The sequence below is a fragment of the Macaca nemestrina genome, chromosome 10 (assembly GCF_043159975.1).
Source record: "Macaca nemestrina isolate mMacNem1 chromosome 10, mMacNem.hap1, whole genome shotgun sequence".
In the NCBI taxonomy this organism is placed as follows: domain Eukaryota; kingdom Metazoa; phylum Chordata; class Mammalia; order Primates; family Cercopithecidae; genus Macaca; species Macaca nemestrina.
Window position 1 is genome coordinate 94,222,148 of NC_092134.1, and position 20,859 is coordinate 94,243,006.

The 20,859-nt window shown below is 34.1% G+C and overlaps 1 protein-coding gene across 2 annotated transcripts in view; it reads left to right on the forward strand.

Annotated features, from left to right (window-relative positions):
• Window positions 1–20,859, forward strand: part of LOC105470143 (ATP binding cassette subfamily D member 2) — a 66,695-nt gene that overhangs the window by 27,860 nt on the left and 17,976 nt on the right. For both annotated transcript variants that reach the window (XM_011721921.2, XM_071071890.1), the window contains exons 7-8: window positions 8,520–8,665; window positions 15,395–15,479. In XM_011721921.2, coding sequence (XP_011720223.1) covers window positions 8,520–8,665; window positions 15,395–15,479 — 231 coding nt within the window. The remainder of the gene's footprint in view (window positions 1–8,519; window positions 8,666–15,394; window positions 15,480–20,859) is intronic.

A 20,859-nucleotide genomic window follows, 5' to 3' on the forward strand; every position in this document is an offset into this window, starting at 1 on the left:
TGATTGAATGAATGAATGAACGTCTCCATAGATTTGGTTTCTACTGCCAAGTCAGTCTGGTACCTTACACTAATTATGAGCAATCTATTTATTTTGCCGCTTGCAGTAGGTATATTGCAAAATCCTCTTTATGATGAGGATAAATATCTGTCATTTAACATGTCCTTTTTTAGAAAATTATTTTCACCACAAGGAAGGCTTAGTAGCATTGCTGTAGCAAATTGACTTCTATTCCTTGCTTTCTGACTGTTAGACTTACAGCCAGGTAACCTTTGTATAAATATCTTTGGGCAGTCAGTTGACAGAAATATAGCTTGTACATTTTAGTTCCTCCTGTGTAGTAGTTGGTACAGTTCAGTTTTTAAAAATCTTTTAAAAATAGATCTATAAATGTAAACACAAATTTCCATACCTTTCTATTGCTGGGAAAAATGCTAAAGATACATCTTAAAATCTTTAACTTTCTGAGGGCTCATTTATAAAACTAATAATGAAAACAACTCCCTTCTCACTCAAAAGTTTTTCTCATTTTATGAGTATTATTACATTAAACCATATGGAACTGCAATTTTTATAGGTCAAATATCAGCAATTTAAATGATAATCTGATATAATGATAAATACTCTTAAAGTTGACTTTTAGAGAATTTGCATTTTTAACAGCTTAGTAATACTTTAATAATCCTTCCACTAATTTTATTTATTTATTTATTTATTTATTTATTTATTTATTTATTGAGACAGTGTATCAATCTATCACCCAGGTTGGAGTGCAGTGGCACAATCTTGGCTCACTGCAACCTCTGTCCTCAGGGTTCAAGAGATTTTCGTGCCTCAGCCTCCGAAGTAGCTGGAATTACAGGTGTGTGCCACCCACTACACCTGGCTAATTTTTGTATTTTTAGTAGAGACGGGTTTCACCATGTTGAGCAGGCTGGTTTCAAATTCCTGACCTCAGGTGATTCACCCACCTTGGCCTCCCAAAGTACTGGGATTACAGGCATGAGACACTTTTTGCACCTGGCCTAATATTATATTTTTTTTACTTGGAAATAAACCTTTTCCCTGCTCTTAAGAGGCTATTCTCATCTCTATTTTGGAACCTAGAAATATCTTATCCAAAAGATATAATTTAAGTAATAGTAAATGTCTATTTTCACTTGAATATTTCTTATTATCACATTTTTAAAAGAATATTATAAATGACCCAAATCTAGTTCTTTCTATGCATGAAAAAACCTGATGCCATGATTGGTTCCAGCATGTATAGTTATACGAATTATTGATAGCTAAATTTTATGCCTTTCAGATTGCTAACTTCTTATTGCTATGACAACACAGCAGTACTTAGTGGTACATTATTCTTAAACTTAACACATCTCATGCCTTAAATACAGTTAACATTGTTGAAAAATTTTTATCACTATTGTTCCAATTAAATTTTATATTATTATTTTAAGAATTTTGTTTCCTCTGTATATAGACCTTTCATGTTACACTTTCCTCCTCTGGATTTGAGTTGGTCTTTTGCTCTCAACTTAAGAAATATTTAGAATTTTGTGTCATTCAGAGGCTCCAAGCACAAAGATATAACTAATACTTCTCAATGCTTTCCCCTTCTTTGTAGCTTTGTCTTAGAGAATAATAAAAAAGTAACTCTAACAAACATCAACACATTTTACCAAAAAAGTCATCACTGTCAGATTACTTAAATGTTAATGCAGAAAAGTGGGAATATAATGCAAAGTATAAAAGTACCTTGAGACATTAGTAACACAACTATAAAAAAACCATAATCATGGGGAATGAATTTTATCTCAAATAATTTTACTATTGTAATTGAATTTTAACTCTGTATACATTTGAAAGAATTTTAGATTCCCAAGAAAAAACAATTATTATAATTGTTTAAATAAGGATTATTTGTTAAATGATCTTTGACACCTATGGATTTATTCTGCTTTCTTTTCCATAACATGTAGAGATGATTCTGGGTTTTACTTATAGAAAGTAAATTAAAAATAGTCAATGTTTCTTTTTTGAAAGCTACTAATTAGGAGCAATCTGACCATTTCTTCTGTTGCTTATGTTAGATATGTTGCATGATCTCCTTTTTAATGAGCCAGAGCCAGTGAGCCAGTAACATTGTGATGTGGTAATTGATCTACCTGAAATATTTAGAAGATTACCTGAATAGGTCTATATATCTAGAAAGGAAAGTTTAGTAAAGGGCACTTTGAGTGCTTATCTATTATGTATAACTTTGGTAGGACTACAGAAACGAACTGACTCAAAATGTTAAATTCTAGACCTTTGAGCTGGAAAGAGAATCACATGCAAATTAATTATATAAACATTGGATATAGGGTCCTCCATTTCCTTGTGTTTTCAAATTGAGTAAATGTCATCCCGAATTTTTTTGACACAGTCTCCCCAGAGAATTCAGTGGTGGCTTAAACATCATAATAATATTTTTAAATCGTTATATTAATAATACCCTAAGTGTCATTAGTTGCTATGTACATCAAACATATATAGAATGTATTATTTTCACCATTTCACATGATCATAAAACAATAATTGACAGAAAATTGAAATTTAATAAAACAATATTTGATGAGTCCTCCATAAATATATAAGCTTATGAATATTTTTATATATATTCATCAACATTCTCATTCACATCAGTTTTCAAAGTGAGCAATTTTTATAATTTGCTACATTATTTAAATAACAATAGCTCAGATAGGGCTGGGCGCAGTGGCTCACGCCTATAATCCCAGCACTTTGGGAGGCCAAGGCGGGCAGAATACGAGGTCAGGAGATCAAGACCATCCTGGCTAACATGGTGAAACCCTGTCTCTACTAAAAATACAGAAAATTAGCCGGACGTGGTGAAGGGTGCCTATAGCCCCAGTTACTCGGGAGGCTGAGGCAGGAGAAAGGAGTGAACCCGGGAGGCGGAGCTTGCAGTGAGCCGAGATTGTGCCACTGCACTCCAGCCTGGGCGACAGAGCGAGACTCTGTCTCAAAAAAAAAAAAAAAAAAAAAAAAAAACCTCAGATAACAAATAATGTGGGCACATTTGCAGTTCTTTTAGCATCATATTATGACTTGGCATTTTATTGAAATCTTGTCCTGATTACATTTTTTTAAAAGGTAGCTAAATTTTTTTCTTTTTTTTTGTTTTGGTTTGATTTTTTTAATTAAAGGAGTATATATTTAAGATATTATTAGGCTTTTATAAATTCAATAAGAAATTAAGCATTGCAAAACCATAATTTAATTATTTTGCTTTGCCTTATAATTAAAATCCCTTATGAGAAAAATGTCCATATCTGTTCATTAAAGAAAACTGTCTGATTTCAAAAGGCCCTAGGAAATTAAAAATAGTATTAAACTAAATTTTGAAGAAATTACACAGTTTTGCTTCTCCAAATTCCTGTTACAAAGAAAACACTTGGCATCCTGGAACATTTTGATACTTTTGAGGCCCCATAAATTGCTCCAGTAAACTATTAATACATGGTGTTCCAAGTAGTTTTTTAAAAATGCTTCTAGGTGAACGAGGTATTCTCATGAGTACTTAACAGAATATAATCTAAAATCTACATATCTAGGTACTTAATTCTTAATCATGTCAAGAACAATAAAAATTTACTATGGAATAAAAACCACCAGTATCTTGTCTGGCTTAATAGAAATCTTTTTTATTCATTCTTTTTTACGATGTTACATTTTCGCCTAAGTAGAGAACATAAGCATAAGTAGAAATTAACTTATTTGTCTTCGTAATGCCATTTATTGAGTGCCTACTATGTGCCTGTACTATAATAAGTGATCTGAGTACATTGCTTCACTTAGCTTCATAAAAACCCACTCCTTCATTTAGTCCTCATAACAAATGAAATTATTAAAATAAGTTGTTTTACAAATGAGGTACTAGTTTGGAATTTGGGTGATATTACAATGAATCCCCAGAATCATTTCTCCAAAACCAGTTATCACAATCATGATTCTATCGTGCTTGCTTTTTCTGAAATATAGATATAAAACCTAATTTCATTGTCAAATATGCCAATTAATCAAATTTTCTGGTAGAATCCTATAGAAACACATGTGAAATGAATGCACTGATGTATTTTTATCACTGTGGTCTCAGTTGTGTATTGTGTCATGGCTACTCTTGGGACCTAATAACATAGGGGTTTTATGCTACAGGAGGAGAATATCTGTGCTTCTGATTCATATTAAGTTGGAGCTGATGTCACCTTGGAAGGCAACAAAAGAACTCTCCCCTGAGATTCTATGTATTTCTTCCTCTGAGTAGACTCAGAGTACCTAATTAAAACTGTTCAGTGGCTCTAATGACTAATTTCTATTTTATGCTATTATTATATGATATTAATTTAAGATAATGTCATATTATATGAGTGCTTAAGACAATCTACCCAAACAAATAACTATGTATCCTATTTTTTAAATAAAGTTAGACTGGAGAGGAAAAAATAAAGAACAGGGCAGGAGGGAAAGCCTTGGAGAGAGATGTGATGCAAGAAATGTGACCAGAAATGGTATAGCCACTTTGGAAAAACAGTCTGGCAATTTCTCTAAAAATTATATGCTTCAGTATTTTCATTCATTGGCATATATCCATCATTCATAACACAAAAAAGTGAAAACAACTGAAATATCCCTCACCCAATGAGTGGATTATTCAAATATGGCCTACAGTGAAATATTATTCAGCTAAAAAAAAGGAACCGTTACATGCTACAGCATGGATGAACCTGAAAACATTATACTAATGGAAAAAAGGCAGTCACAAGGGACTGCATATTGTATGACTCCATATATTTGAGATGTCCACAACAGGCAAATCCATGGAGACAGAAAATAGATTAATGGTTGCCAGGGGTTGAGAGGAAGGAGGAATAGGTAATGTCTGCTATTGGGTATGGCGTTTTTTTCTGGAGTGAAGAAAATGATCTGGAATCAGTGGTGATGTTTACATAACCTTGCGAATACACTAAAAACCACTGAATTGTATGCTTTCAAAGGGTGAATTGTATGATATGTGAACTATATCTCGATTTAAAAACAAGATCAGGCCACGCGCGATAGCTCACGCCTGTAATCTCAGCACTTTGGAAGGCTGGGGCGGGCGGATCACGAGGTCAGGAGATCAAGACCATCCTGGCTAACATGGTGAAACCCCGTCTCTACTAAAAATACAAAAAATTAGCTGGGCATGGTGGCAGGCGCCTGTAGTCCCAGCTACTTGGGAGGCTGAGGCAGGAGAATAGCGTGAACCCTGGAGGCAGAGCTTGCAGTGAGCCAAGATCGGGCCACTGCACTCCAGCCTGGGTGACAGAGTGAAACTCTGTCTCCAAAAAAAAAAAAAAAAAGACCAGAGATTCCTTATATTTTTAATGATTTCATTGCAAAATCTTCTTATATGAACATACACATGTACGAGTAAAATACAAACATTTTGAATTCAAATAATAATTAAATATATTATAAAATAAGCTTGTGCTGTCTATCCTTCAATCTAATGGCTTGTGTACCATAGGAAAATAGGTAGATATTGTGTACCGTGGGAAAATAGGTAGATAATTCGTCCATAAAACACATTTTGTATTTTAAAATCTCTCCTTCTCTTTCTCTGTCCAGGCACACACACACAATATACACCTTATATTTTTTAATCAATTTGCAGTAATCATAAATCTTTACCCCTAACTAATTTAGGGTATGTTTTCAAAGAATAGAGATATTCTCTTAGGTAACTACAGTATACTTATCAAATTAAGGAAATTTGACATTGATATAATATTAATATCTAAAGTACAGTCCATATTCAAATTTTGGCAATTGTCATAACACTGTACTTTAGAGCAACTTGTTTTTCCCGATGCATTGTCTTGCACTGCATGTAGTTGCCATGTCTATTTATTACAGTTTGTTTTATTCAGAAGAGTTTCTCAGCATTTCTTTATTTTTTATGACATTGATATTTTGAAAGAGTGCAAGACTACTGCTTTTTTTTTTTTTTTTAAGAGAATACCTCAATTTAGGTTTGTCTGATAGTTTCTGCATGATGTGATTCAGGTTATGAACTTTTTACAGAAATACTACTTGTATTAGTTTCTAAGGGCTACAAATTACCGAACACTTGCCGGTTTCAACAACAGAAATCTATTTTCTCACATTCCTGAATACCAGAAGTCAAAGTATTGGCAATCCACACCCTCTGAAGGCTCTTGGAAAGAATTATTTCCTACCTCTTTTCCAGTTTCTGGTGGTGCCAAGCATTCCTTGGTTTGTGGCACCATAACTTCCATCTCTGTCTCCATGTGGCTTTCTTTTCTTTCCTGGGTTTCTTCTCATTTGATAAGGGCATTTATTGGATTTAGGGCTCATCTGGTTAATCCAGGATGATCTTGTCTCAAGAACTTTAATTAAATCTGCAAAGACTCTGTTTCTAAATAAGGTTTCATTTACAGATATGGGGGGGGGGTCTGGATTAAGATGGATCTTTTTGGGTCCACAATTGAATTTATTGCATTGCTGAAATGATGTGTGCTTCACAAAGGATAATATTAGAATGTTTCAGATGTAGATAGGACTAGAATTTTTTTATTAAAAATCATAAATTCATACTGATACTCAAATTCAAATTAAATAGTAGAGTTTTTCTCTTGCCTTCCCACATAGTATGTTTGTGTCTTTCTTCTTCCACAGTGAGAACCCTTGCTCCTAACATTACCAAACCATTTATTTACTTAACCAATCCTACAATACACATAAAATGGTTTCAGAATTGCTACCCCTATATCATTACCAAAAATAAATTTGCAAGTAAGCTTCAAGATTTCCACGTGATTCTTTCTGTCTTTGACTGAAATTATGTAGCCAAGTTCAAAAGTCACATGGATTAATTCATCCCCACCTCCATCCCCCTCGCTGTGTGGTTACTTTATCCTTTGGATATACTGTTCAGTTAAATTGTTTCTGTTTGTATTCAATTTTAAGGTTTCTTCCTTCATTCTTGTTGGTTTAATTTTGTTTGTTTATTGAATAGTAACACTTTGAGGGATTCCAAAAGTAAAAACTTTATTAATAGAAAGGATACTTAGGCCTTTTCCTGCCTGTCCATTCCACCTTGTTCCTCCCACCTCCTGTAGCTAACCAACTTCACTAGTTTCAGGTTTACTCTTCCTGTGTTTCCTTTTTTAAATATAAATGGGTATGTCTATACTTCATTTTGCTTTCTTTTTACATAGAAGTGGTTCTCAACTGGGAAGATTTTGTCCCCCAGAGATATTTGGCAGTATCTGGAGACAATTATTTTTGTTCACTACAGGAAGGGGTGCTACTGACATCTAGTGGGTAGACATCAGGTATAATGCTAAACATCCTACTATACACAGGGTAGCCCTCGACAACAAACAATTATCTGGTTCAATAAGCCAAAGTGCCGTTGTTGAGAAACCCTGCTATAAGTCTACTTTTGCATTTTGCTTTTCAACTTAACAATATATCATAGAAATCACTTCATATCAGTTTATAGAGGTTTTCCTCATCTTTTTTTTTATAGCTGCATAGTGGATGTACTATAGTTTATTCCGTCAGTCTTCTTTGTATGGGTATTTATGTTGCATTTCAATATTTTGCTATTACAAATAAGTTGTAATGAATAACTGCATGCATCTTTTTTTGTATTTTTAGAAGTATATTTTCAGAGTAAATTCCAAGAAGTGGGTCAAAGGGCAAATGCTCTGTCAGTTTGCCAAATCCCCTCTGTAAGAGTTGTATGATTCTGCATTTTCACTGTAGTATGAGAACACTCCTTTACCCACAGGCCTGCCAGTGGAGTGAGTTATCAAGTTGTCGAATTTTTGCCAATCTGAAAAGCAAGAAACTCAATGTAGTTTTAATTTGTGTTTTTCTTACTATGAATTACATTTTTTTGTTTTGTTTGTTCACATTGCTGGGTCAAAACCCAAATTGCATAATATGTAACCCAAATAATTATAGATGAATTACAGAAGCAATATTTATCAAATGCAGTGAAACAAAGTATATACAGTATTTTTCTGCTGAAAATGTTAAATGTGGCTGGGTTCTGTGGCTTACAACTGTAATCCCAGTGCTTTGCGAGGCCAAGTTAGGAGGAACCACTTGTGGCAGGTGTTTGAGACTAGCTTGGGGAAACATATCAAGACCCTGTCTCTACAAAATATAAAATAAAATAAAATTTTTTAGAAAAAAGAAATGTCATGATTTCTTAGAGAAGCTTTTCTTGTGTCCATGTGCCAGTAAGTTTTTATGTAAACATAATGGTATCGTTTAGCAGTGCCTGAGGGAGAAGTACTCATCACCAGGTTAACAAATATCATCCTGGAAATGTAGTGTTTAAAGTCTTCACTGATGTTTTCAGACTACCAAGATGTCACACTGAGTAAGTTATCATGACTTTCCACTAGGATTCTTGTGTGCTTGGTGTTTTACAGGCCATATATGTCTCTTGGAAGTCTTCGAGATCAAGTCATTTACCCTGATTCAGTGGATGATATGCATGATAAAGGTTGTACAGACCAAGATCTGGAACGTATCCTACACAATGTCCATCTCTATCACATAGTTCAAAGAGAAGGAGGTAAAGTCCATCATTCTTTTTTAATGCATTTAACTTCACGTTTAAAAAGTAACCTAGGGTATATATTTAGTGTGTGGTTTAATTTGAATGGATGCTATAATCGGAAATAAGCACATAAGTGTAAAGATGGAGTTTTATTGCTGTTCCATTATTTGTATTTCTTTTTCTGCTTGTGTTATGTTTAATGCAACACATTAAGTTTTTATCAAGTCTCCATGTCAGTGCAGCTAACATTTAAAAAAAGCTTTTTTCTTCTATATTTGAATGTACAAAGTCCCTGAGGCCATTGTCAGTCTAGATGTATTTAAAGTCTGTGACAGAAATATTAGCCTTACAAGCCCTCAGCTTACATTAAATTAAATAATTTGAGAAGTAGATACCATAGAACTTACTTTTTTTGGTTTCAGACCCACAATCTTACCAGTATCTTTTTTTTGCTCTCAAGCAGCACACAGATAATTAAAGTCAGAAACTTCTGTATTGTGTTTTTTCAGCATAAAACATTTTTGAAAGAGTATAAATAACATTTGTACATATAAACTTAAAATAGAATTATTGTCTAATAATACTCTCTGTGTTTAGTGATACTTTCAAATAATTTAATAATAATAATCTCACTTTAGCTAGAGCAGTCAGGCAAGAGAAAGAAATAAAGGGCATTCATATAGGAAGAGAGGAAGTCAAACTATCCCTGCTTGCAGACACATGATTCTATATCTAAAAAGCCCCATAGTCTCAGCTCAAAATCTCCTTCAGCTGATAAACAACTTCAGCAAAGTTGCAATATACAAAATCAACATACAAAGATTACTAAATTTCTATACACCAACAACAGCCAAGCCAAGAGCCAAATCAGGAAGACAATCTCCTTCACAATTGCCACAAAAAGAATGAAATACCTAGGAATATAGCTAACCAGGAAGGTGAAAGATCTCTACAATGAGAATTACAAGACACTGCTCAAAGAAATCAGAGAAGACACAAATGGAAAAGCATCCCATGTTCATGGATAGGAAGAATCAATATCATTAAAATGGCTATGCTGCCCAAAGCAATTTACATATTTAATGCTAGTCCTATCAAACTACCAATGACATTCTTCACAGAGCTAGAAAAAAACTATTTCAAAATTTATATGGAACCAAGAAAGAACCTGAATAGCCAAGGTAATCCTAAGCAAAAGGAACAAAGCTGGAGGCATCATACTGCCCCACTTCAAACTATACTACAGGTCTGCAGTAACCGAAACAGTATAGTACTGATACAAAAACAGACACAGAGACCAGGGAAACAGAATGGAGACTGCAGAAATAAGGCCGTACATCTACAACCATCTAATCTTCAACAAAGCTGAAAAAATAAGCAATAGGGGAAAAGACTCTCTATTCAATGAATGGTGCTGGGATAACTGGCTAGCCATATGCAGAAGACTGAAGCTGGACCCCTTCTTTATACCATATACAAAAATCAACACAAGATGGATTAGAGACTTAAATGTAAAACCCCAAACCATAAAAACCCTGGAAGACAACCTAGGCAATACTATCCTGGACATGGAAACAGACAAAGACTTCATGACAAAGATACCAAAAGCAATCACAATGAAAGAAATTGACAAGTGAGATCTAATTAAACTTAAGAGCTTCTGCACAGCAAAAGAAACTATCAACAGAGTACACAGACAGCCTACACAATGGGAGAAAATATTTGCAAACTATGCATCTGAAAAAGGTCTAATATCCAGCATCTATAAGGAGCTTAAACAAATTTACAAGAGAAAAACAACACCATTACAAAGTGGGAAAAGGACATGAACAGACACTTTTCAAAAGAAGACATATATGCAGCCAACAAGCATATGAAGAAAGCTCAATATTATTGATGATTAGAGAATGCACATCAAAACCACAATGAAATACCATCTCACACCAGTCAAAATGACTATTATTAAAACATCAAAAAATAGCAGATGTCAACAAGGTCGTAGGAAAAAGGGAACACTTATACACTGTTGGTGGGAGTGTAAATCAGTTCAACCACAGTGCGGCAATTCCTCAAAGAGCTAAAAACAGAACTACCATTTCACCCAATAATCTCATTACTGGGTTTATACTCAGAGGAATATAAATCATCTACCACAAAGACACATGCACACAAATGTTCATCACAGCACCATTCACAATAGCAAAAACATGGAATCAACGTAAATGCCCATCAACGATAGATTAAAGAAAGTGTGGTACAGGTACACCATGGAATATTATGCAGCTATAAAAAAAGAATGAGCTCACATATTTTGTGGAAACATGAATGGAGCTGGAGGCAATCACCTTTAGCAAACTAATGCAGGAACAGAAAACCATATACTGCATGTTCTCACTTACAAGTAGGAGCTAAGTGATAAGATCTTACAAGCACAAAGAAGGAAACAACGGAGACTCAGGTCTACTTGAAGGTTGGAGGGTGGGAGGAGGGAGAGGAGCAGAAAAGAAAAGCACTGGGTACTGGGTTTAATACCTGGATGATGAAATAATATGTACAACAAACCCCTGTGAAATGTGTTTACCTATGTAAGAAACCTTCACATGTGCCCCCAAGCCTAAAAGTTAAAAAATAAAATAAAACAAAAAATAATATTCACACTTTCAAATAATTTAATAATTCATATAATTTGATAGTCTAGAAAAATGACTGAAATAACAAATGAGACACCAAGATTAATTTTAAATGGATTTTATGTTCTGTTTCACAGCCCGCTTACATTATTAGAAGTAGAGTAGTAGTACAGTGATTGAGAATATGGACTTTTAACTCAGAGTTCTGGAATTAAATCTTGATTAGTCCTGTTCTCTGTATCTTCAACTGTAAAATGAGGTTAAATATCTACCTTACAAGTTTTTTTGTGAAGATCAAATAAGACTGTATGTAAAACATTAGCAAAATGGCATATGAGTACACAAGAATTAGTAGCTGGCCCTGTCTGGCAGCTCACATCTGTCATCCCAGAACTTTGGGAGACCGAGAAGGGTAAATAGCTTAATAGCTTGAACCTAGGAGATTGAAACCAGCCTGGACAACATGGTGAAACCACTTCTCTATAAAAAATACAAAAATTAGCTGGGAATGGTGGCACACCCCTGTTGTCTCAGCTATTTGGGAGGCTGAGGTGGGAGAATCATCTGAGCCCGCAAAGTCAAGGTTACAGTGAGCTGTGATTGCGTCACTGCACTCCAGCCCAGGCAACAAGAGTGAGACCCTGTCTAAAAAAAAAAAAAAAAAAAAGAATTAGTAGCTAATGGTAATATTAGTAGTTGTAATATTGATACTATATTTTGTCTTTGTGTGATAATGCTTGAAGTTTTATATAGCAATATCACATACATTATTTCATTTGATCCTTACAATAAACAAATAAGGCAGGCAAGAAAAATACTTTTAATTTTTGGTATTTGTCATTCCTACTATATATGGAAAGCAGATTGGTTTTTTGTTTAATGTGGTCAACTCCTTGGAGTTTCAGAAGGCTGTGGTAGAATAAATGCTACATGTTTATCTTGGGCAAGTTATTTTGAGGAAGTTTGAAATCTAATGATCCAAATACAAATTTAGAATAAAGATGAAATAGTCTATTGTTTTAGAAGTCATCAAGAAGGTCTAGAACTCTTTCTAAGAATTTTCCAAACTTAAAAATGTAATCATAATTGTTATGGGTTATTGAGTGCTTACTATGTGGAATTTACATATATCATCTTATTTAATACCCATAATCATCCAGTGATGTAGGTTTTACTATCTTCATCTTAAAGATTAATTTCAGAAATTTAGTAACTTAGAGTCCCATGGCAAATTGTGGGACAGGGATTCAAGCACAGATCTGACTTGAAAGTCAGTGCTCTATGCTAGAGTATGCGACTGTACTATGGTAACTCCTAGCTTTTTAAACAATAATAAAAACTATTATATCCTTGAACATAAAAAAAAAAAAAACTTCAAGGAAATCTGTTTTACTTGCTTAATTCTTAAAGCTGAGATATTTAAGCAAGGCAAGAAAACACATTTGCAAGTACATTAGTTAATTTGAAAGATGCCTACTGAAGTCCTGTTTAGACTAGCTAATCATTTGGTTGGTATAATAAAAATGGAATTAAAAACTACATTCCATTCCATCAACTAGGTTACAAAACAGGAAAGCATAAAAGGGTTAACAAAGGGACATGAACTAAAGAAGCATATGCATCTCCAGGAAGCAGGAAAATCATTCTCTTCTTTGCTGACTTTGTCTCACTAAATCAGGGTCAGAGGCAACATTATGACTCAGAGTTTTGATTTATGTGTTCCGTGATCATGCAATATTGCCTGCCTACAAAAACCTTTGGGTTTAGTAGAACAAAGAACATGATTTATTAAAATATATAAAAGTTAAAGAGTCCTTTGACCCAAATACTTTTCTCTTGTGCCATGCTTTCAGGGAGCAGGGGAAAAAAAAGTTAAGCTCAGAATATTTCTCCACTGCATAGTAATCCAAGTCTATTTCTCAAATCATCACTTATATTTCATAAGTACTATGAAATTCAATCACAGGGAAAGTTTTATTTCAACAGTTTTCCCTAGAAGCAAGAACTCTGAATCAGATGGTATTTTAAGATTATTTTTCCTAACATAAAATTTTAAGGATTTGTCTATTTCCTATGTGTATTTTCTTATTTAAAAAATGACAATTTCTGGAAGCTTACCCAATAAAATGAATAGTGATTCCCTCTAGGGAGTGAGATTTCAGGTGTCACTGGGAAATAGGAAAAGTCTCCTTTTCACTCCAGGTAATTTTTATTGGCAATTTTTCATCTGTTGTATTACCTTTATTGTATGTCTTTGCTTATTTAATTTTTGGAGTAACACTTTCACATAATTCATAAATGAAAAGGCATTTTTAAATGTACTGTAAAAGATTCTTCTGATTCCTGTTTCCTTCCATCCAGTTATCACCTATCCCCATCAGGCAACCATTGTTTTTAGTTTCTTTTTTATGCTTTTATACATTTTTTTTAATGCCATGTACTCTGTAGTGGTAATTTTAAAGGAAGAAGATGGTAAGAAACATAAAGATTCATTTTATGCTTAACAATTAATATATATTATTTCATCAAAGTCTCTGAACTTTTGGATTTCAAAAACAAGTCCAGGCCGGGCGCGGTGGCTCAAGCCTGTAATCCCAGCACTTTGGGAGGCCGAGACGGGCGGATGAAGAGGTCAGGAGATCGAGACCATCTTGGCTAACACGGTGAAACCCCGTCTCTACTAAAAAATACAAAAAACTAGCCGGGCAAGGTGGCGGGCGCCTGTAGTCCCAGCTACTTGGGAGGCTGAGGCAGGAGAATGGCGTGAACCCGGGAGGCGGAGCTTGCAGTGAGCTGAGATCCGGCCACTGCACTCCAGCCTGGGTGACAGAGTGAGACTCTGTCTCAGAAAAAAAAAAAAAAAAAAAGTCCAAATTTTTCTTCTAACCAGCAAAAGAATCGAATAATCATTTTTGATAATTTGACTTTTCAGATACACAGTTCACATAAAGCAATGAAGACTACACTTTCTACTTTCTTTCCTATTGACCAAGATTATTTCAAAAATTTAGTGGCAAAAATTTCAAAATTTTAATGGCAAAATTCAGCTGATCAAGTAAAAAGATGACAGAGAACGTGGATTTTTTCCAAAGAAGAGAGTTAACCCCTGAACACTTAGGCTTTAGAAATTTTGCTCCAAGTATCTGTTAGGTTTTGGCAGTCATTTTCTTCCTTGAAAATCAGACTCTCCAGTAGTGGAACTATGGTTTTATTTTTAAGTAATCTTAAAAAAATCTATTATAAAATTAAGGTAGGCTTATTATAAAATTTTCAAATTTTTTAAAAATGGATAACTTAGGAAATGAATCTAATTCTGTTCCTGGAAATATATGTGTATGTGTTTATTTACAGAAAGATGATGATATATACAATTCTGAAACTTGATTTTTAATATACAGATATTCTGGGCACATATTCATATTAATATGCAAGACCTACTCTCTTTGTAAGAAAAATAGAATCCTTGCGTTTTGAATAAATATCAAACAGAAAGTCAATAGTTAAGATGTTTTAAGAGATAGCATGCATGGAAAAACTATAAAAGCATCAGATAGACCTAAACATAAATCCCAGTTCTGACATCTAATATTGTAAACCTAGACAAGTCAATTACTCCAGGAACTGTAGGTTGCTCACTTATAAAATGCAAGAAATAAAATCTATCTTACAAAACTGTGAAATATATGATGAGAAAACTCACATAAAGTGCTAGGCACAGGGGAGCCACCTAAATTAGTTCCTTTCTTAGCCTTTGTAGACTTTGTACTTGACGTATGAAAATTTACTGGGTCTTTTCTCCCATCTCCCTCCAAGATAAGTGTAAGCCTATCAATCCACTGGAGACACTGAGAAACAAACACAGTTTTTAAAGTGTCAGTGTTTAAAATTCTTGTAAGATCATTTGTCAGTATAAGAAGTTATTACCATCAAAAGAATATCAAATCTAAAACAAAATGCTTATACATGAGGCTCTGTAGTTTATCCAAGCATATATTCTATAAAATACCAAGTTCTTCATGTTGACAATTTGAATTTGGAATCACTTGTCTAGGGTAGAAACAGTAACAATTAAACAAATGATTTATATGAATGTATATTTCTTTATTTTCTTAAGGATGGGATGCTGTTATGGACTGGAAAGATGTCCTGTCAGGAGGGGAAAAGCAAAGAATGGGCATGGCTCGTATGTTTTATCATAAGTAAGTATACTAAATTCAGGTAACTACTAGTCCATTGCTGTAACCAAACCAAACAACAATAACAAGTGTTTGGACAGGATTTATTGTCCTCATGTTTGGTTTAAAAATATCTTACTATAAAATTAGTGCATAGAGTTCACAGTTGGTTTTATTGTTTTTTGTTTTTGAGACAGAGTCTCATTCTGTCAGCCAGGCTGCAGTTCTGTGGCATGATCTTGGCTCACCGCAACCTCCGTCTCCCAGGCTCAAGCAATTCTCCTGCCTCAGCCTCCTGAGTAGCTGAAATTACAGGCGTATGTCACCACGCCCAGCTAATTTTTGTGTTTTTAGTAGAGATGGGGTTTCACCGTGTTTGACCAAGCTGGTCTTGAACTCCTGACTTCAGGTGATCCGCCCACCTTGGCCTCCCAAAGTGCAGGCATGAGCCACTGTGCCTGGCCAAATTATTTTTTCTTATAGTAGAATCTCCAAATATTTGTTTTTCTATTTCTTTCATGTTAAGTAATGTTAGATGAAATAATATGTACAAAGGACTAAATTAAATTTTTGTGTATCCTAAGTTTGAAATAATGATTATTAATTGTAAAATATGAAGACTATACAATCACTATGATACTTGTGTAAATCCAATAGGTAGACATTCAGTAAAACTTTCTGACTTAAATTATTAAATTCAAAGTAAACCAACTTTTTAACCGTTCAGCAGCCTATTACACCAGTAATGCTCTCCCCCTTGAAATTCAAAGGTATAGCCAATGGAAAAAGGGACCATTCTGCATAGGTTTCAATGAACTGAGAAAAATTGAGAGGCAGGAAATAATTGCTTCTGATAAAACATTTTTAATTGTAACCAGCTTCATAGCCTGTTGGGTTTAAGGATATCAAGCACAAGACGTGGGAAGGAAATATTCAAGCCCTTCTGATTCTCCTGATTCTTTCCATTCTCCCTCCCAACCCCCTTAGATCTCTGGCAATGAGAACCTGAGTTGTGCAGCCCAGGAGGTTGCCAGAAACTATGTTACTCACTTTTTATAATTAAGTCTTAGGAAAAAAGGACCAAATAGTTACGTACATGAATTCGTGAATGGCCATAAATGATGGCAGATGCAGCACTCTTGAGTGAGTTGCAGTGAAAGCGGTAACATTTTTTGTAGAGAATTTTAAAAATTAAATCAAGTATGTATTATTGAACATCTAGCAATTAGTTGGCCCACACTAAGCACTCACTTGGCTATTCATTTTTTTAAAGCCTTTAATTATGGGAAAAAAGTCAAATGTCATCATAAAAGAGAAATTGTTCTAAGAACCCCATATTCTCATTACACTGATTTAACAAGTCTAATGTTTTGTTACACTTGATTTATCTACTCATTTTTTTAAGTTTCTAAAGTATTTTAAAGCAAATCACAGGTATTACGATATTTTTCCCTGAATACTTTGAGAACAGTCTCTGAAATATTAGGATATAGTCTTAGATAATAACATGTCACAATAATACCTAATTAAATTGGTAATAATTATTTAAAGTTATTTAATATATATATGGTTCATATCCAAAGTTTCCCTGATTGTCTCAAAAATATCTTTTTACACTTGATTTCTTCAAACCTGGATCTAAACAAGTTTCACACATTGCATTTTTATTGTTACACCTCTTAATTCCTTTTTAATCTAAAGAGTCTCTCCTCCTCCCAGGGCTCACCTACCTTTTATACCTTTGACTTGTTGAAGGAACTGGGTTAATTGTCCTGTAGAATGTTGCCTGTTCTAGATTTATCTCATTGCTACCTTATCAGGTAAATCTAGGTAGGGGTCCTTTATCTTGTTTCCCAATCTCCCATTTTTTTTCTGTAAACTGGAGATTAGAGCAAAGAGCTTGATGAGATTTAGGTTCAGCCTTTTTAATAAGAACGTAGCATAAAAATGATTTATAGAATTTTATTAAAATATAATTATGTTCATTTTATAAAAGTAGAAAATGTATATAAGTAAAAAAGAAAAAATCTGTTATCTCATTAGCAATTATCTCACTAGCTGTTATCTTATTAGCACTGTTAAAATTTTGGACATTTTAAATTATTCAAATTTTAAATTACTGTAACATTTAAACACTGTTAAAACTTTGGAATTTTTTTCCCAGTCTTGGTAATATGCAAAAGTTGGTTGTTATTTGTATTATTTTAATGTAGCTATTTTCATAAAGCATATTATAATTTATATACCTTTTATTTCATATGTAATTATGTGCTTTTCTGTATTAATATATAATAGTTAACCAGGGCTTATTGTTATTGTACTAAAATTTATATACCAAAAACACAGATTTTAGATATACAATTGGATGACTTTTATGAATGTTTCTACATTATGTAACCAATACCCCAATCAAGATAAAAAAACATTTCTGTTACCCTAGGAAGTTTATTCATCCTCCTTTCCAATCCAGTCCCCTCTAGACATTTCTGTTCTGATTTCTATCACCATAAATTAGTTTTGCTTGTTGTATAACTTCAGGTAAATTAAATCACACTCTAAATATTATTTTTGTGTTTAGCTGGGATTTTTAGTGAGAAAAATTATTAGTTGTGTTCACAATATATTATTTATAACAATGTACATTTAAGAATGTGGCTAACTAAAAATATAAACTAAATTTTGCTAATTTGGGATTTTTAGTGACGTGTATTTTTGGATACCCATTTCTCAGAGGATGTGGTGAAATTCAAGAGTAAACTTTACAGCTTGGGGCCGGGTGCAGTGGATCACTCCTATAATCCCAGCACTTTGGGAGGGCAAGGCGGGCAGCAACTCCTTCTCTACAAAAATAAAAAAAAATTAGCCGGGCGTGGTGGCGGGCGCCTGTAGTCCCAGCTACTCGGTAGGCTGAGGCAGGAGAATCACTTGAACCCAGGAGGCAGAGCTTGCAGTGAGCCGAGATGGCGTCACTGCACTCCAGCCTGGCAACAGAGTGAGACTCCGTCTCAAAAACAACAACAACAACAACAACAACTTTACAGCTTGGCATTTATGACCAGCTGTTACCCACTATCACCCTGACTCTGTTTGGGTCTAGGCCATAAGTATCCAGTAATATGATCATCAGCTTAGAAATATAATATGGAGGAATATAAAATTTAGCTGTAAATTTCTCACTGTATCAGTGTGTTAATAAAATAAACTTTGTAATAAATAACAAGTGACATTAATAAATGTTGTTAACCCAAAGAGATTTCACATATCTGTAACCTGAAATAAATACGTGGTGTTTGTGTATCTAAAATATTTTGGATATAATGTGATAATGAGTGAATTAAGTCACAAGTATATCAATGGAAAGAAAATTTAGTGAGCCATACAAAGATCAACGAAGAAGAGCAAATAGTTGAAAAGCACAATCTGTTGACAAAAGATACAAGGAATTTTAGGTATTCAATCTAGTGAAGAGAAAGTTTAACAATAGGAAACTGCCTTCCCTCATTCTCAAAGGATTTAAAGTTTGAGTTGTGATGTGAAAGACTTGAGCTGGCAAAAATGAAGAACTTCAGCAGGAAGTACTAAGCATCGCAATAGTATTCTCTTTTAGAGAGGATTTTAAATGTTTTAATATCTCAAGAATGTTTGAAAAACTCCTGTCTTAAGGGGGGTAGATTAAATCTTTCACAAAGCCCATTCTACTGATGACATACAAAACACAGAGGAAAGGAAATCTGAGAAACAATGTTACCTAATGCTTTGTTTACTTATATCAGTATCAGATTCTAGCTATTGCTTGATATATTCAAGTACACACATAAACACACACACACACACACACACATACACACACACCCCAATCCTGCCAAGGAAACTAAAGCGTGTGATCTTACATCTGCTAGACTACAGGTTGCTATGACAACAGAGTGTGAGATGCATACATTTTTCTAATTCTAAAATGGCATATTTTCTCTATTTCGATCAAGGCACTCTGAAAAATAAGCCAAAATGCAATAAACATGTTAATCACTGGAAAGAACTTTATACAAAAGGAAAATTTTACTCAACCTTTCACTTTTATACTTCCTTTACTTCTTCCTCTTGTTCACTTAAAAATATCATCCACAAAACAGAAAATAACTCTGAGACAAAGAAGTAATGCTTAATATTTAAATCAGAACAATAACCAAAGGTCAACCAGTGACACTAATTCCATTGATGTTGTCATGAAGAACATGCACTGATCTTTTATTCTTTGCATAGAGACCAGTTTTAGAGTCTTTGACTCCTGTGTCTATTAGCCCTGACTACCTGACCTACATGTAGTAGGTAACTGGATTCTATTAATAAGCAAATCCATTTTAGAACGGTAACTTACAGGGCAAATAATTATTTAGTCTGGTAAGAAATTACTGATTTTTATTTTCTTAAACTTTTTTGTCATTTTATTTTTAAAAATCAAAATATATTTTATAAAGGAAATTGTCCTGGCAAATACTTGATACTAATTTTCAACTCCAAATTGAATAGTAAATGACAGTGTAAGAGTTGACTTTGTTCCCATTAACTAAGCTAAGTCATGCTACGTACCAACAGTCCAGAGGGACTTGAAAGAAGAAAGGGAAAGGACAAAGAAAAGTAAGAGCAGGGGGTGAGATGAGAGGGAGAAAGGATAAGCAGAGGGAAACAATGGCAAGTGATGGGATGCCTCTGATAACAGACAGGCATTATCAAAGTAAAAATTAATATTAGAAAATTGTCCAATATACTTAGAAAAATAACTTACTTTTTCTCCTAAGAATTTGATTCTGGAGTATGATTCCAATATTATGAGGTTAAATGTCTGCTATAAATTTTTAAGATGAGCCATATTCACTCTCACAGTCTTATAGTGATGAAATTCCATTAGTAATGCTTAGGTAGTCACAATGCTGATAAAATAATCTTCTCATTGCATCTTTGCTAACAGGGCTGTGGCCTGTTTGATCATTAGCCACTGCAATGTATTTTTCATGTAGTTAGTCAGACCCTTCTCACCAAGAATGAACCTGCTTTCTGCAGGAAAATGTACTCAGTGACCTGCCTCATCTTTCCTGTGCCTCGTATTTATGATTCATTCATCTACAAAACAATAAAGCTTAATGTATTATTAGAAAGCATCAGAAAATCTATTTAAATTTATTAAAAATGTGATATTATAGTCCAAAGAGGGGGATAACTACTTTTTTGCTTTATCATTTATTGCCTTTAATAATGTCATATTCTTGGCCAGGCGCGGTGGCTCACGCCTGTAATCCCAGCACTTTGGGAGGCCGAGGCGGGCGGATCACAAGGTCAGGAGATCGAGACCACAGTGAAACCCCGTCTCTACTAAAAATACAAAAAATTAGCCGGGCGCGGTGGCGGT